This window comes from Cherax quadricarinatus, chromosome 51, assembly GCF_038502225.1.
Source record: "Cherax quadricarinatus isolate ZL_2023a chromosome 51, ASM3850222v1, whole genome shotgun sequence".
Taxonomy (NCBI): domain Eukaryota; kingdom Metazoa; phylum Arthropoda; class Malacostraca; order Decapoda; family Parastacidae; genus Cherax; species Cherax quadricarinatus.
The window spans coordinates 11,289,528-11,308,428 of NC_091342.1; the positions used below are offsets into that span (position 1 = coordinate 11,289,528).

At 37.8% G+C, this 18,901-nt stretch overlaps 1 protein-coding gene across 3 annotated transcripts in view; it reads left to right on the forward strand.

The window, feature by feature from the left end:
- The window catches only part of Hat1 (histone acetyltransferase 1), a 29,480-nt gene extending 10,984 nt beyond the window's left edge, over positions 1–18,496 (forward strand). For all 3 annotated transcript variants that reach the window (XM_053784816.2, XM_070095842.1, XM_053784815.2), the window contains exons 6-10: positions 2,324–2,480; positions 3,001–3,212; positions 9,635–9,786; positions 10,037–10,153; positions 15,646–18,496. In XM_053784816.2, coding sequence (XP_053640791.1) covers positions 2,324–2,480; positions 3,001–3,212; positions 9,635–9,786; positions 10,037–10,153; positions 15,646–15,822 — 815 coding nt within the window. In that variant the 3' untranslated portion in view covers positions 15,823–18,496. The remainder of the gene's footprint in view (positions 1–2,323; positions 2,481–3,000; positions 3,213–9,634; positions 9,787–10,036; positions 10,154–15,645) is intronic.
- The last annotated feature ends 405 nt before the right edge of the window (positions 18,497–18,901 follow it).

The following is an 18,901-nucleotide window of genomic DNA, read 5'->3' on the forward strand; positions in this document are numbered from 1 at the left end:
AAGTTTACTGAGTATAGGTAGTAGGTTGGTAGACAATAACCACCCAGGGAGGTACTACTGTCCTGCCAAGTGAGTGTAAAACGAAAGCCTGTAATTGTTTTACATGATGGTAGGATTGCTTGTGTCCTTTTTTTCTGTCTCATAAACATGCAAGATTACAGGTACGTCTTGCTACTTCTACTTACACTTAGGTCACACTACACATACATATACAAGCATATATATACACACCCCTCTGGTTTTTCTGCTATTTTCTTTCTAGTTCTTGTTCTTATTTATTTCTTCTTATCTCCATAGGGAAGTAGAACAGAATTATTCTTCCCTAAGCCATGAGTGTTGTAAGAGGCGACTAAAATGCCGGGGGCAAGGGGCTAGTAACCCCTTCTCTTGTATAAATTACTAAATTTAAAAAGAGAAACTTTCATTTTTTTTTTTTTTTGGGCCACCCTGCCTTGGTGGGATATGGCCAGATTGTTGAAAAAAAAAACGAAGTTTACTGAGTATACCAGGAAAAATGTATGGTAGGGTTATTATTGAAAGAATTAGAGGCAAGACAGAATGTAGGATTGCGGATGAACAAGGAGGTTTTAGAGTGGGTAGGGGATGTGAGATCAAGTGTTTACATTGAAGCATATATGTGAACAGTATTTAGATGAAGGTAGGGAAGTTTTCATTGCATTTATGGATTTAGAAAAGGCATATGATAGTTAACAGGGGAGCAATGTGGCAGATGTTGCAAATATATGGAATAAGTAGTAAGTTGCTAAATGCTGTAAAGAGTTTTTGAGGATAGTGAGGGTCAGGTTAGTGTGTGTAGAAGAGAGGGAGACTACTTCTCGGTAAAAGTAGGTCTTAGACAGGGATGTGTAATGTCACCATGGTTGTTTAATATATTTATAGATGGGGTTGTAAAAGAAATAAATGCTGGGGTGTTCAGGAGAGGGGTGGGATTAAATTATGGGGAATCAAATACAAAATGGGAATTGACAATTACTTTTTACTGATGATACTGTGCTTATGGGAGATTCTAAAGAAAAGTTGCAAAGGTTAGTGATTGAGTTTGGGAGTGTGTGTAAAGGTAGAAAGTTGAAAGTGAACATAGGAAAGAGTAAGGTGATGAGGGTATCAAATGATTTAGATAAAGAAAAATTGGTTATCGAATTGGAGAGGAGTAGTATGGAAAAGTAAATGTTTTCAAATATTTGGGAGTTGACATGTCAGCAGATACATTTATGAAGGATGAGGTTAACCATAGAATTGATGAAGGAAGAAAGGTGAGTTGTGCATTGAGGTATATGTGGAGACAAAAAAACATTATCTGTGGAGGCAAAGAAGGGAATGTATGAAAGTATAGTGGTACCAACACTTATATGAGTGTGAAGGTTGGGTTGTAAATGCTGCAGCGAGGAGGCGGTTGGAGTCAGTGGAGATGTCCTGTCTAAGGGCAATGTGTTGTGTAAATATTATGCAGAAAATTCAGAGTGTGGAAATTAGGAGTAGGTGTGGAGTTAATAAAAATATTAGTCAGAGGGCTGAAGAGAGGTTGTTGAGATGGTTTGGTCATTTAGAGAGAATGGATCAAAGTAGAATGACATGGAGAACGTATAAATCAGTAGGGGAAGGAAGGCAGGGTAGGGGTTGTCCTCGAAAAGGTTAGAGGGAGGGGGTAAAGGAGGTTTTGTGGGCGAGGGGCTTGGACTTCCAGCAAGCGTACGTGAGCGTGTTTGATAGGAGTGAATGAAGCTGAATGGTATTTGGGACCTGATGAGCTGTTGGAGTGTGAGCAGGGTAATATTTAGTGAAGGGGTTAAGGGAAACCGGTTATTTTTATACAGCCGGACTTGAGTACTGGAAATGGGAAGTACAGTGCTTGCACTTTAAAGGAAGGGTTTGGGATATTGACAGTTTGGAGGGATATGTTGTATATCTTTATACATATATGCTTCTAAACTGTTGTGTTCTGGGCACCTCTGCAAAAACAGTGATTATGTGTGAGTGAGGTGAAAGTGTTAAATGATGAAAGTATTTTCTTTTTGGATCACCTGGCCTCGGTGGGAGACAGCCAGCTTAAAAAAAAAAAAAAATGTTAAGCAGCAACACAGTGGAAGTGAATGTCATATGTGGGTTCAGAAATAGAATGACAAGGCTTGGTCATGTCAGTCATTCAAAAGTTAAGAACTGGAACTAATATCTTGAGTTCACTTGCAAACTCAATAATTGCATCACAGGGAGCAATATTGGATTAGATTTTTGTTTTAAATATGAAGACCTTTATGAATGCTAAATTTGGGTCTTGGGCTAATACATTTATTTAATGTTTCAGAAGAGGGTGAGGAAAAGACATACGAAGTTTATCTTTGTGATATCTCGGCCACAGGATTTTTAGATTATCACGAGCGTATCCAAACATTCCTCTTGTGGTACATTGATGCAGCTTCCTACATAGATGTAGATGATGACAAATGGAGATTTTTTGTTACGTAAGTTTCAGCATTTAGTGAAGACGTGTGTGTTGTTAAATATGGAACTGGCACTGTCAGATGAGTATAAATAATAGCCTCGCCTAACAATTTAAGTAAGTGTTTAATTTTTCCCTAGTACCTTTGTATCTTTTTCTTCACTCGTTTTTGTGCTTGTTCAGAGCACTACTTTTTGTCTTCCTCATGCAAGCAAGTGATGGCCATTAACTGTTATGATAGCCAAACTAGCACAATGAATTCTTTAATGTGTTTTAGGTATTTTGTTAAAATTTTTTAACTCTTGTATGTACATTCAAAACATCAGGGAAGATTATCTTTCATGGCTGTTTATCTCTTCAAACATGAGAAGCTTTAAGTTGAAATAAAGCAAAACATATATAAGCTCAAAATTGTTCTTCAAAGAGCTCTAACTAACCTTAAAGTTTTGGGACTGTGCTTTTTTTTTTTTTTCTGTACAGTGTTGTGTATCATTTTGCAAATATCTGACATTCTGCTCAACTTACTTTTCTTTTCCTAATAGGTATGAGAAGTATCTGGTTAATGGTAACCCTCAGTATGCCTTTGCTGGTTATACCACTGTCTACGAGTACTATGCTTATCCTGCTAACATTCGACCGCGCATCTCTCAGATGTTAATTCTCCCGCCATTCCAGAGATTAGGATTAGGAAGGGAAATGTTGGACACAATTTACACTCATTACAAAGATAATGCTAAAGTTCTAGATATTACAGGTAAGATGTGTGATTTTTGTGTGTTTATCTCTCTTCTTCATCTCTTCAACTTGTAGTTTCATGTTCCTGGTTGGGAAAGTGCCCACCAGGAAAGGGGAAAATTATTTTAGGAAAAGTTTGGTAAAATTTACTCCATGATTCCTAATTTTTCATGTTACCTTCCATATACTTAAACTCAGCTCTGGGACCTCATTATTTTCTTTGACTTTTTTTTTTTCTTTGTTGGTTCTGCAACTTGAAGCAATGGCTGCAGATCATGTTAATTAATTGCAAAGAAATAGTGTTACTGTATTTAAATTCCTTTTTTTTTTTGTGAATCAAGAATTTCAATTGCCAAAAAGTCCCATATTAGCCCTTTCACTGTTCATATCCCCAGTCTGAAACTTGTCCACAGTGTCCAAGAATTTTCCAAAAAAAAATTTATTTTTCTTACGAAATGGTGTAAAATATTTTTCTGAAGGTAATAAAACAAAAAGTACAAAAATTGATGAAATTACGGTTTCACTAATTCTGCTGCGTCAGCAGTATTTACGCATCAGCGATTTTGTCCACTTTGAGTCCTATTTTAGGCCAATTACATTGTTCCAGTCCACTAAATTCTTAGCTATTTTGCTAGTATGTCTTCCATTTTATTGACTGAGCACAAGAAATTGCCCTATCAACTATTTCAATTAAATAAAGTGATCAGAAATTTATAATTTGGCCAATTTCCAGAAAATTTCAAAATAATCCAACTTCAAGATAGTTTAGAATAAACAATGCAGTCATTCCCGGTACTAAAATAACATTTCCTCTATTCATTGGCTATGTTCCGAGGCTTTACACAGTTGCATTTTGATTTTTTATTCATAAAGAATTTTTATTCACAAAAATAGATTTCCTCTCTCTCTGTCTGTCTCTCTCTGTCTGTCTCTCTCTGTCTGTCTCTCTCTGTCTGTCTCTCTCTGTCTGTCTCTCTCTGTCTGTCTCTCTCTGTCTCTGTCTCTCTCTGTCTGTCTCTCTGTCTGTCTCTCTCTGTCTGTCTCTCTCTGTCTGTCTCTCTCTGTCTGTCTCTCTCTGTCTGTCTCTCTCTGTCTCTGTCTGTCTCTCTCTGTCTGTCTCTCTGTCTCTGTCTCTCTGTCTCTGTCTCTCTGTCTCTGTCTGTCTCTCTCTGTCTGTCTCTCTCTGTCTCTCTCTCTCTCTCTCTCTCTCTCTCTCTCTCTCTCTCTCTCTCTCTCTCTCTCTCTCTGTCTCTCTCTCTCTCTGTCTCTCTCTCTCTCTGTCTCTCTCTCTCTCTGTCTCTCTCTCTCTCTCTGTCTCTCTCTCTCTCTGTCTCTCTCTCTCTGTCTCTCTCTCTCTCTGTCTCTCTCTCTCTCTGTCTCTCTCTCTGTCTCTCTCTCTCTCTGTCTCTCTCTCTCTCTCTCTCTCTCTCTCTCTCTCTCTCTCTCTCTCTCTCTCTCTCTCTCTCTCTCTCTCTCTCTCTCTCTGTCTCTCTCTGTCTCTCTCTGTCTCTCTCTCTCTGTCTCTCTCTCTCTGTCTCTGTCTCTGTCTGTCTCTGTCTGTCTCTGTCTCTCTCTCTTTTTTTTTTTTTTTCAACAAGTCATCCGTCTCCCACCGAGGCAGGGTGGCCTAAAAAGAAAGAAAATCCCCAAAAAGAAAATACTTTCATCATCATTCAACACTTTCACCTCACTCACACATAATCACTGTCTTTGCAGAGGTGCCCAGATACAACAGTTTAGAAGCATATATAAAGATATAAAACATGCCCCTCCAAACTGCCAATATCCCAACCCTCTCCTTTAAAGTGCAGGCATCGTACTTCCCATTTCCAGTACTCGAGTCCAGCTATATAAAAATAACCGGTTTCCCTGAATCCCTTCACTAAATATTACCCTGCTCACACTCCAACAGCTTGTCATGTCCCAAAAACCATCTTCATTCACTCCTATGTAACATGCTCACACATGCTTGCTGGAAGTCCAAGCCCCTCGCCAATGAAACCTCCTTTACTCCCCCCCTCCAACCTTTTCAAGGACGACTCCTCAGCCCTCTTCAGCTGTATGTAATATTTTTTTTTTTGTTTTGTTTTTTTCTCTCTCAACAAGTCGGCCGTCTCCCACCGAGGCAGGGTGACCCAAAAAAGAAAGAAAATCCCCAAAAAGAAAATACTTTTATCATCATTCAACACTTTCACCACACTCGCACATTATCACTGCTTTTGCAGAGGTGCTCAGAATACAACAGTTTAGAAGCATATACATATAAAGATACACAACATATCCCTCCAAACTGCCAATATCCCAAACCCCTCCTTTAAAGTGCAGGCATTGTACTTCCCATTTCCAGGACTCAAGTCCGACTATAAGAAAATAACTGGTTTCCCTGAATCCCTTCACTAAATATTACCCTGCTCACACTCCAACAGATCGTCAGGTCCCAAGTATCATTCGTCTCCATTCACTCCTATCTAACATGCTCATGCATGCTTGCTGGAAGTCCAAGCCCCTCGCCCACAAAACCTCCTTTACCCCTTCTTTCCAACCCTTTCGAGGACGACCCCTACCCCTCTTTCCTCTCCCTATAGATTTATATGCTTTCCATGTCATTCTACTTTGATCCATTCTCTCTAAATGACCAAACCACCTCAACAACCCCTCTTCTGCCCTCTGACTAATGCTTTTATTAACTCCACACCTTCTCCTAATTTCCACACTCCGAATTTTCTGCATAATATTTACACCACACATTGCCCTTAGACAGGACATCTCCACTGCCTCCAACCGTCTCCTCGCTGCTGCATTTACCACTCAAGCTTCACATCCATATAAGAGTGTTGGTACTACTATACTTTCATACAGTCCCTTCTTTGCCTCCATAGATAACGTTTTTTGACTCCACATATACCTCAACGCACCACTCACCTTTTTTCCCTCATCAATTCTATGATTAACCTCATCCTTCATAAATCCATCCGCCGACACGTCAACTCCCAAGTATCTGAAAACATTCACTTCTTCCATACTCCTCCTCCCCAGTTTGATATCCAATTTTTCTTTATCTAAATCATTTGATACCCTCATCACCTTACTCTTTTCTATGTTCACTTTCAACTTTCTACCTTTACACACATTCTCAAACTCATCCACTAACCTTTGCAATTTTTCTTTAGAATCTCCCATAAGCACAGTATCATCAGCAAAAAGTAACTGTGTCAATTCCCATTTTGAATTTGATTCCCCATAATTTAATCCCACCCCTCTCCCGAACACCCTAGCATTTACTTCTTTTACAACCCCATCTATAAATATATTAAACAACCATGGTGACATTACACATCCCTGTCTAAGACCTACTTTTACCGGGAAGTATTCTCCCTCTCTTCTACACACCCTAACCTGAGCCTCACTATCCTCATAAAAGCTCTTTACAGCATTTAGTAACTTACCACCTATTCCATAAACTTGCAACATCTGCCACATTGCTCCTCTATCCACTCTATCATATGCCTTTTCTAAATCCATAAATGCAATAAAAACTTCCCTACCTTTATCTAAATACTGTTCACATATATGCTTCAATGTAAACACTTGATCTACACATCCCCTACCCACTCTGAAGCCTCCTTGCTCATCCGCAATTCTACGTTCTGTCTTACCTCTAATTCTTTCAATTATAACTCTACCATATACTTTTCCTGGTATACTCAGTAAACTTATTCCTCTATAATTTTTACAATCTCTTTTGTCCCCTTTCCCTTTATATAAAGGGACTATACATGCTCTCCGCCAATCCCTAGGTACCTTCCCCTCTTTCATACATTTATTAAACAAAAGTACCAACCACTCCAACACTATATCCCCCCCTGCTTTTAACATTTCTGTCATGATCCCATCAGTTCCAGCTGCTTTACCCCCTTTCATTCTACGTAATGCCTCACGTACCTCCACCACACTTACATTCTGCTCTTCTTCACTCCTAAAAGATGGTATACCTCCCTGGCCAGTGCATGAAATTACCGCCTCCCATTCTTCCTCAACATTTAAAAGTTCCTCAAAATATTCTCGCCATCTACCTAATACCTCTCTCTCCCCATCTACTAACTCCCCTACTCTGTTTTTAACGGACAAATCCATACTTTCCCTAGGCTTTCTTAACTTGTTTAACTCACTCCAAAATTTTTTCTTATTTTCATAAAAATTTCTTGACAGTGCCTCTCCCACTCTTTCATCTGCTCTCCTTTTGCACTCTCTCACCACTCTCTTCACCTTTCTTTTACTCTCCATATACTCTGCTCTTCTTATAACACTTCTGCTTTGTAAAAACCTCTCGTAAGCTACCTTTTTCTCTTTTATCACACCCTTTACTTCATCATTCCACCAATCACTCTTTCCTCCTGCCCCCACCCTCCTATAACCACAAACTTCTGCCCCACATTCTAATACTGCATTTTTAAAAATATTCCAACCCTCTTCAACCCCCCCACTACTCATCTTTGCACTAGCCCACCTTTCTGCCAATAGTTGCTTATATCTCGCCCGAACTTCCTCCTCCCTTAGTTTATACACTTTCACCTCCCTCTTACTTGTTGTTGCCACCTTCCTCTTTTCTCATCTACCTCTTACTCTAACTGTAGCTACAACTAAATAATGATCTGATATATCAGTTGCCCCTCTATAAACATGTACATCCTGGAGCCTACCCATCAACCTTTTATCCACCAATACATAATCTAACAAACTACTTTCATTACGTGCTACATCATACCTTGTATATTTATTTATCCTCTTTTTCATAAAATATGTATTACTTATTACCAAATTTCTTTCTACACATAGCTCAATTAAAGGCTCCCCATTTACATTTACCCCTGGCACCCCAAATTTACCTACTACTCCCTCCATAACATTTTTACCCACTTTAGCATTGAAATCCCCAACCACCATTACTCTCACACTTGATTCAAAACTCCCCATGCATTCACTCAACATTTCCCAGAATCTCTCTCTCTCCTCTACACTTCTCTCTTCTCCAGGTGCATATACGCTTACTATAACCCACTTTTCACATCCAATCTTTATTTTACTCCACATAATCCTAGAGTTTATGCATTTGTAGTCCCTCTTTTCCTGCCATAGCACAACATTATTGCTACTCCTTGTTTAGCTCTAACTCTATTTGAAACCCCTGACCTAATCCCATTTATTCTTCTCCATTGAAACTCTCCCACCCCCTTCAGCTTTGTTTCACTTAAAGCCAGGACATCCAGCTTCTTCTCATTCATAACATCCACAATCATCTCTTTCTTATCATTTGCACAACATCCATGCACATTCAGACTTCCCACTTTGACAATTTTCTTCTTATTCCTTTTAGTAATCTTTACAGGAAAAGGGGTTACTAGCCCATTGTTCCCGGCATTTTAGTTGACTTTTACAACACGCATGGCTTACGGAGGAAAGATTCTTATTCCACTTCACCATGGATATAAAAGGAAAAGTAATAAGACCAAGAACTATTAAGATAAAATCAAAGAAAACTCTGATGAGTGTGTATAAATAAACATGTACATGTATGTGTAGTGTGACCTAAGTGTAAGTAGAAGTAGGAAGACATGCCTGTAATCTTGCATATTTATGAGAGACAAAAGACACCAGCAATCCTACCATCATGTAAAACAATTACAGGCTTTCGTTTTACACTCACTTGGCAGGACGGTAGTACCTCCCTGGGTGGTTGCTGTCTACCAACCTACTACCTATTAATATTAATATTATATTATTTTATTAATATTATAATTGTATAAAAAATATCAACGCATTTGTAAATGCATATTAGATCTGCCATTTGACATGTATTGGATGCTTGACATGATTTGTTTACTCTTGAACATTGGCAAAAATTGAACATTTCTGCTACTCTGAGCTCAATTTCAAGCTATTTTCAATCCTGAAGCCAACAAAAATTATCTCTATTTAAGTTGTATATTTTCCATTCAATCATACGAGACCAAGAAAATTGAGAAACAGACGTAAAAACCATGTGAAAATATACCGCTAAATCACTATTTTAAACCAAAAACAGTTGCAGTTTTTTCCTCATTACACACTGTACTGCGGGATTTTATTTTTTTTGTATGGTTCACACTTATCACATAGATCCATTCTCTCATATCTCGGCCCAAATTTATTGCTCACAGCTTATCTGAGTGAGCTGAGCTCATGGTGTAATACTACGGCACTGACTGGCCTCAAAGCTGTAGTACTATGGCAGTCAGCAAAAGGATTAATAAATTGTTTTAGTAAATATTTCTTGCAACCAAGGGAAAACTCCCATTTTAACCTGACTTATTAAATAGTAGTGTGCTTTCATTAAACAGTGAGACCTTTCCCTTACATTACTGTACTGTGTTATATATTATAAAATAATTAATTTTTTTACAGTGGAAGACCCATCAGACAACTTTGCAAGATTAAGGGACTTGGTAGATAGCAAGAATTGTTTGAAATTAGATAGTTTTCAGTCCAAAAAGCTTTTAAAAGGCTTTTCAGAGGCCATGGTAGAAGAGGCCAAGAAAAAATTGAAGCTCAATAAGGTAAGTAGTGTTTATATAATCTAATGCTGGAATGTAGTGCACTGGAAACTTTACGCAATTTTTGTTTAAAAAAAAAAATTACACTATCACTGAAAATCAAGAATAGTCTTGTACTGTTTCCTGTTAGGTGTTTTGATAAATTTAAGTTAGATCTTTGACTAAACCAAAAAACTTCTGAAAATTTCACAATACTTTTATGGAATTATTGAGAAAAAAGTACTGGTGTTTCCTAAATTTAATCCTTTTTCAGCGTCAGGTACGAAGAGTATATGAAATCCTTAGGCTACGTGTAACAGACAGATCAGACAAGGAAGCCTACAGATGGTATAGGTTAGATATCAAGAATCGTCTCAATGTACAGTATAAGGTATGTTTTACACTTTTACAATACCAATTGAGCATCTTATCGATGTGTATAATCTCTTCGCTTTGTGGTTACTGGTTGAAAGTGCAAGGTGTTGAAGTTAGTTGTTTATAGTATGTGTATTTTTTGTAAGACATGTATTGTTAGCCAACTGTTCTGTGTACATGTGTGTTAAGGTACTTTTTCATCTTGAGCTTGGGGTGATGTGGCCCACAAATACACTTTTCCATTTGTGGATTAAGTTGAGTCAGTGTTGGATGCATGGTATGCTCAAGACAACTGTATTGCATTTTTGTGGAAGTATGGAAGTGGAAGTCTTCAAGGAGTATTTTATTGAACAGCTGTGGGACAATAAATACGTAATGATGAATAAATTCCCAGACTGATTTTATTTACTTGCTGATTTAACACTGAGTAGAACTGGTAAAAAGTATATGAAGGATTTTGTAGTTACAGTATTTGGATTTTTTTTTTTGCATATTACATTTGACAGCATGCTGTTGTGATTCCAATATGTAAATTATCTATTACAGATGATGCTTTTGTTGCATTTAATTACATTGACCAGCAAAGGTTTGAGTTCACTTTTAAAGACCTGTGTTTCTAACCAATTTTGGGATGCTGAAATCAAATCGTAGCTTAGTTTTGGTTCTGTCGTGGTGTTCTGTTTCTGTGAAATAGAACCCCATGATAAATAACTTCACCAAGACATAGCCATCATGATGGACATTGGTGTGGGAAATCAATAGTGAACACAAGCAAAAAAAGGCTGTAAACTGTGATGTAAATGTTTGCATGACTGTATGGAAATTTCTTTTATTTTTGTTATGCATATACATAATGAATTTACATTAAGAAAGTTCTGTCACAGCAGTAGGGCCCCGCTGTATGGCATTTCGCCTTACAGCGTATCACTAATACGGACATTTTAAATTAGTAGGACCAAAACTTGCTGTATGGCTCCCTCACCTGACTTTCTAATACGGTCACCACGCCCCACCTGTTTATTTACATTCTCTATGAGGTCCGTGAGCATCGCGTCTCATTACGTCTGTTTGGAGGGGTCATCTAAACTGTTGTATCTGCACACTTCTGGCAAGACAGTGATAGTGTGAATGATGATGAAAGTGTTTCTCTTTTGAGTCACTTTACTTAAAAAATGTTTCAAAAGGTTTTGGAGCAATTTCCTCTACTTTCCTTCTAGTTATCAACCACTGTTAAAATTATTTTCAAATATTCCTTTGTATGGGGGGTTTAAATTTATATGTTTTTTGAGTACCGCTGACACTAAGAAATATTCATTATTTATTTCCAGTGTGTTCAGTTTTCACATTTCCTGTTTCGCAATTTTGGATTCCATTTTGTCATGCGAGACATTGCACGGCAAAAAAGAGTAAGCACAACATGGTCAAAATTTGAATTAGTGAGTGTGTAAATTAGGAGAAGGTATGAAGTTAATAAAAGTATTAGTCAGAGGGCTGAAGAGGGGTTGCTGAGGTGGTGTGGTCATTTAGAGAGAATGGATCTAAGTAGAATGACATGGAGAGTGTATAAATCTGTAGGGGAAGGAAGGCAGGGTAGGGGGTCGTCCTCGAAAAGGTTGGAGGGAAGGGGTAAGGGAGGTTTTGTGGGCGAGAGGCTTGGACTTCCAGCAGGCGTGCATGAGCGTGTTCGATAGGAGTGAATGGAGACGAATGGTATTTGGGACCTGACGATCTGTTGTAGTGTGAGCAGGGTAATTAGTGAAGGGATTCAGGGAAACCGGCTATTTTTATATAGCCGGACTTGAGTCCTGGAAATGGGAAGTACAATGCCTGCACTTTAACCCTTTGAGGGTCTACAGGCCCTCTCCGAAACTCGTTCTCAGGGTCGGCCAAATTAAAAAAAAAAAATTATTATTTTTTCTTATTAAAAAATATTTTTTTTTTCTAAACATTATAGGCTAAACAAAAAAATTTTACCGTCAATGCTTACCGAGATATGGAGGCGTGAAGTTTGCCAAAATTGAACAACATCTGGTAACATCGCCGACTGCCGTCACCCGGTATTTTTCTATTTACTTTTTTATGTACTATTTTCAATTATTTTTCAATTTTCCTTTTTCTGAGTAACTTTTATGGCCTCTGAGGCCAACATGATCAGTATTTTGTAAGTTATTTCTTTTTCAATACTACACAATAAGGGCATAAACACTGTTGTCATTATTTTGTTTATAGAAAATATTTACACAAACAAACGATATGAAATGTTGTTTATTACTATTTTTCTATATTTTATATACACATATACAGTCACAGGGAATGTTTCTAGAAGTTCTGCAGCCTGTGGAATTCTTTGAAACATGGTGTCATGCACAGTGGTGTTTTACACTCCTCACACATAAAACGAGTGTCTCTGCGTTGTTGTGGGCATTTTTTTGTATGTGCACAGACGTAACACCTCTTCCGAGCCTTTTTCTTGAAAGCAGTAGCAGGCAGTTTTACCAGGAAGTGATCACCATGCTTCAGACGAGCAGGTAGTTGTTGATAATTTGGTGGGCGGTCAATTGCAGGTGCTGTTCCTTGGTACTTGAATACTATTTGTCTGATGACAGACAAACAGAATTTGCCGTACTGTGGTTTGTTTCTGGTCCTCATCTTATACATATTATAAGCATTGAGCATGGAAATGTCCAGAAGATGGAAAAAAGAGTTTTATGTACCACTTATAACTCTTGCGAACACAATCAGCAAACCCAATCTGCATGTCACATTTGTCCACTGAATGCATGTTGAAGGTGTAATCAATCACAGCTACAGGTTTTAGAATGGGTTCATTACTCTCTCTATGCTGCCTGCCACTGTCTGCCATTTCATTAGGGTGAACTGATGACAACAGTGTGACATCTCGTTTGTCATGCCACCGAAATGCCATGATGTCATTGGCAGCAAACGCCTGCACCTCACCTCTACGAGTGCCAGCGTCAAACCTGGGCATATGTTTCCGATTTGCACGCACTGTGCCACACACATCTGTCATGTTCACTCGCAAAAAAATCACTGAGTGAGGGGCTTGTGTACCAGTTATCTGTATATAATATATGCCCCTTACCAAGGTATGGTTCTATCTTTGTTCTAACCACATCACCTGAGATGCCCAATAACTTCCTGGTAATTTTGCAATGTATAACTTCCAGTGTACACAATAATATCCAATACCAGACCACTGTAACAATCACAAAGCACAGATGACTTTATACCAAAGCGTTTCCTCTTGCTTGGTATGTACTGCTTGAAAGAAAGTCTTCCTTTGAACAGAATCAAAGACTCGTCAATTACAAGCTTCCTGAAGGGATAAAAATGCGTACTGAATTTCTCTTTCAGATACACAAACACATTCCTAATCTTATATAACCTGTCATTTCTGTCAGGCCTGGTTTTGTCTGAGAAGTGAAGCATACGTAACAGCACAAATCGATTCACTGGCATTTTATCACTGAAACCTGGGGTTGCAATCAGGCGGTCTGTTGACCAATATGATTTCACTTTGTGCTTATACACATGTGGCATAAGCATTATTGTGGCAAAGAAAAGATACATCTCAGCCACAGTTGCCTCCTTCCACTGGTGTAGACGTGATTTTGGTGAAAGTAATGTGTTTGCCATGGTGTACTCGTAGTATGTGTTGCTTTCCATGACAATACTTTCTATCAGTGGTTCGTCAAAGAATAACTCGAAACATTCCAGTTCAGTGGCATTGTTCCCAAGTGTACAAGATGGCCGTATTCCACTTTGGCTGTCATCAAATTGGTGGGCATTTGGAACAAAATTGACAGTTCCTGCCAATCCCAGGTGCGGTCTGCTGGTGGGTACTGGACAATGACAGGTGGTTGTGGTTGTGGAGGTTGTGGTTGTGGAGGTTGTGGTTGTGGAGGCTGGTGTGGTGGGTGGGTGGGGGATGGTGGCCTTTGTTGTAGATCAGCTGAGGCAGCGGCGTGGGTGGCAGCATGGCCCACTGCTGGTGCCTCACCGCCGGCACCACTACCACCACACACATTTTCCATCCCAATTGCAACAGTATCATCGTCATTTTCACTCTGTTCCTGTTGTACAGCCACGGGATGTACTCCGAGATACACTCCTTCCCCTTGGAATAGCATATGGCACACTAAAAGAGCGCATATATCGTCGTATATACTGACGCTTCACTGGGGAATATTGCACTTCACTATCACTACTGGAGCTAGTTTGAAAAGCTTGTAGTTCATATTCACTATCACTATCATCACACATGCTCTCATCTGAGTCTGGGATTTGGGAAAATAGAAGTTTCCTCTTGGATTCTGGTACAACTGAACGTGAACAAGACGGCCCAGCACCAGAGGTGGAAGGCTGAGGGTCGTCTGGGTTTTCCTCACTATTACCGATATTATGGTCATTAGTTTCGGTCAAAACCTTGAAACTCGTCTTCACTGGCACTTCCATCTATATTAGAACTGTCACTAGGGAACAAAAGTGTCCCAATTCGCCGAGGAGTGAGGAGCTTCTTACCGCGAGGCATGGTGGATATTGTTTACTAAGATGGCGTTCCCACAATGCACCACTGGGTCCCAGATTTTTTTTCTACCACGCACACCGACCACACAGACCCATTCTCTCACATGTAGGCCTACCAGCCTTTTCCCGCGAGATTTGACGGCGCTAGAATTTGTGCGTACTAGTACGTCAAAAACCCCTGCGCATAAGACGTACTAGTACGTCCGAAACCCTCAAAGGGTTAAAGGAAGGGTTTGGGATATTAGCAGTTTGGAGGTATTTGTTGTGTATCTTTATATGTATATGCTTCTAAACTGTTGTGTTCTGAGCACTTCTGCAAAAACACTGATTATGTGTGAGTGAGGTGAAAGTGTTGAATGATGATGAAAGTATTTTCTTTTCGGGGATTTTTTCTTTTTGGGTCACCCTGCCTCGGTGGGAGACGGCCGACTTGTTAAAAAAAAAAAAAAAAAAATCTATTCCTTAATGGTGGTATTTAGTGGGAACGTGTAGATATTGTTTTTTGCATCTGTAAGTTAGGCTCAGAGCCCCATAACGAAGTGTAACAACTTTAGCTTCATAGCTCAAATTTGTTCCATGCCTTCATTTTTCTCATTTCAGTTTGGTGTTTATTTTCTGCCTCAGTGCCTTGTATGTCTTAGAACATTTCGTGTGTTTCACTTTACAGCGGTAGCCCAGAACCTACCCTGCTGTATAAGCGTGGTCCTCCTGTATTTTGTATAATGTTATTTTGACATAAGTGAGCTACACAACTTTAATTTCTCTTGCAAAAATAGCCTGCACTGATGATGATTCGGTCTAACTTGGTCCATTAACGAGTGTCACAGAGACGTGAGCAGGAAAAGAGCCAGAATATATACGAGGGGGGGGGGGCCAGAGAAAGGCAGTGGTGGTGGTTATGGTTGCGATGGTGGCAGCAGTGGCGATGGTAACTTTTTACTTTTTAATTTCTCTTTGCAGAAAGAAGATCGTGATATGGAAAAACTTAAGAAAGTCTTGAGACCAGAGGAGTTTGCTGCTACTATGACTGTTACAAGTAAAGATCAGCGTTTGGAGAGTTTGGAGCGTCAGTATGCGGAGTTGGAGGAGCATTATTTGCATGTGTTGGAGCGTTTGGCTGGTTCTGACCTTTCTTGACAAACTGGAAGTGATCATTTGGTTGACTGTCTTTAACTTGTTAATTTACAGTTTGCCAAGATTTTCTTTTTTGTCCCGAAACCTTTGAGAATACAAATATTTCGTGTAGGTAAATAAATTTTTTTTCAGAATGATGATGTCACTTAATTATTTTGTATCCTAATTTTTTGAAATTAAAGAAAAACTGAGATCAATTTTGGTTAAACGTAATGGTAAATGCTTATATTACTTGATAATCGTGATTGTATACATGTACTCTTGCAATGCTCAGAATGGGATAATGCTTGATGATCTTCCCCAAACATTGTTGTCATCTATTTCTATACCTCCAAATGATTACAATAAACAGGCATTTCCATTTTGTGGTGAATCATAATGAGGACAAAATTTGCTTTGAGTATTCAGAGTCATAGAAATTTATGAAGTTGAACTGGTGAAACACATGAAGCGATTAACAGGAACCTGAAGTAGGAAAAAAGTTTCAAAGCTTACCAGTTCATTAGCCCTAAGTTATAGATGGCACATGTATGGCAGTAGAGTTTGAGAAAGATATTAAGTTACAACCATATTTTCATCAAAATATTTATTTTCATTTGATTGAAAGCAAAATGTAAAGGTTGTTTTGTATAGCTCAAATATTGGCCAATAATTGTGTACATTGCAAAACTAATGTAATACATGTAAAACTTAACTACCAACAATTAGTTCACTGTTATCATAACCAGAAAACAACACTTTATACTACATAGTATTACTTGCCAGATGGAATTAATTGATTTGGAAACAAAAGTACTGATTACATATGCAAGTTTGTAATAATGTTTAAAAAGAAGGCAAATTGTATATACTATTCAGTGTTTAGGTTGTGAGTCAACTTTAATTCCTGGTAAAAAAAAAGATAGAGAAATCTTAGCTGAAGTGATAAACTGGTCTACAAAAATTATCTTGGATTCTAGACAATTGAAGGTGTAGAGATAGCTGTTGCAGTGTTCGGAAAAGTCTGTATAGATTTGCATGTGCCGGTCTGCTTTGAGCTTTGGAAGATGTATAATACAGTAAACCAAGATACATTATAATTTAATTTTCAAGAAAAACAATAGTGCACTGTACCTGATTTTGCATCGATGCAGGTATAGATTTCTCCCTTCACAGGTCAGTAGGTTACTGTCAGTAGTACAATATTATTGTAGTTTTTACTGCATAATTATTTCCATCTTTTTTCACCCTCACCTTGTTTCCATTTTGCACTCATGGTGTGATGCATTACCCTTGAAGACTGCAGCAAAAGTAAAATATTTTGGTTATTTCAAAAGCCGTCCAGTTAGTTTTTTGTGCTTAGATAGTTGTCGTTGACTTGCAGAAGCATTGTGAATGTGGTTGAGAGGCGATTAGAATTTCATTATGTAAAGGATTGATATCATAGGACAAAATTTTACAGATAAGGGACTTGTTTAACCGCTGAAATAACGTGAAGGGTATTGAGAATGATCTTGAGATGGCAAGCCACACATTGTGAACTGCACTGATTCTGGTTTCATGTTTCCAGAACTTGTGTGGATATTGACTGGTAGCAGGTGAAAAGTTGAAGGAATTTGTACAGTGTTCTAAGCAGTTTGAAGTTTGCAATCCACATTACACTTTTTTTTTTTTTTTTTTTTTTTTTTTTTTTTTTTTTTAACCTTCAGAGAACTTTTACAGTGAGCAGCCACTGCAAAAGTAGTACAAATACAATTGAATTAAAACAAAATTTTTTTTGACTTGTACCCATTGTTGTTTGAGAGTTGTATTTGTTAAAATAATGTGCTTGTGCTTTCTCAGTTGGAGAAAATTAATAATTCTTTAGAAGTTTAGTGAGGCTTTTGTATCTGTTTTTGTATTTGGATTTTATACATAGTAACTGACTATGAGCATCAGGAAATTTAATAGAATATAAAGCATGTAAATGAAAGTAAATGTTGTGTACCATAGTAAGAATATAAAAAGTTTTATTGTATTGTTTGTCAGCTATTATCAAAGTGTTAGCTACTGTATTTTACAAGCAGTTACACTGAATCATTATATTAAATGCTTTTGACATTGTGATAATTTTTAAGGGATTTGTGAAGAAATTATTGGAGGATAATACAGGTAATTATTTTGTAATCCTGATTTTGGCAAGTACACACTTTGATATGGCTTAGTCTTGGGTAACATTAAGTCACTTAAAAAGTAACTTGTCATAAACTATAACAAACTTGATGTCATTGAGATCTGCCAATCAAAGCACATGTTTTAATGTCATCAATCACATTTTATTGCTAGCTGTATTTCATGTCATAAAAATGTAGTGTCTACATTGTATTTTTGTGGGACCCTACAGTGAACATATGCTTTTGATATTAGTAATGCTACTAGTTAATATTCCATAAAAAAGAATGAAAATAGAGATTGCAGTTAAAGTGATATACAGAACAAATCATGTATTATGCTAGGACATACAGTGCATGAAGTTGCTGTGACATGAATTAAAAAGCTTAGTGAATTTCATAAGCAGTTGTTGAAAAAATGTTGAAAATTTAATGTACAGTATTTAAATGTTACTTGAAAATTTTACAAATTTTTAAATGTATGTTTATGGCCAGCTTGGCATTAAAGAATATTTCAATTTGTGAGTAATAATACAACTTTCTGTGCATGTTTCAGTGTTTTTCTAAAACATACATATATATTATAATGGTAATGATTTACTTGTCTTGATGTCTTTAAATTATGAGTTTGTACCAGGTTTTTGAAGAAAGATTGGTGGGGCTCTGTTGGGAAATGTGTGCATCAAGCTTTTGAATTTTGTCAAGACATTGAGTCAACTCTTCATACTTAGGGAGCATCTATTGACAAAACTTCTACATCCACACTTGAAAGGTTTGATAAATTCATCCTGGAAAAGACTAGTGGGAACATTTAAGAAATTTAAATTAGGATAATTGTTTAGTGTTAATAGGTAACAAAGGTGCATGTTGCAGAACAAGCTCTTATTAGGAAAATGTTTTGCTCTTATTTAGAGCACATTATGATAAAGCTTGACAGTAAAAGCTTGTCCTGC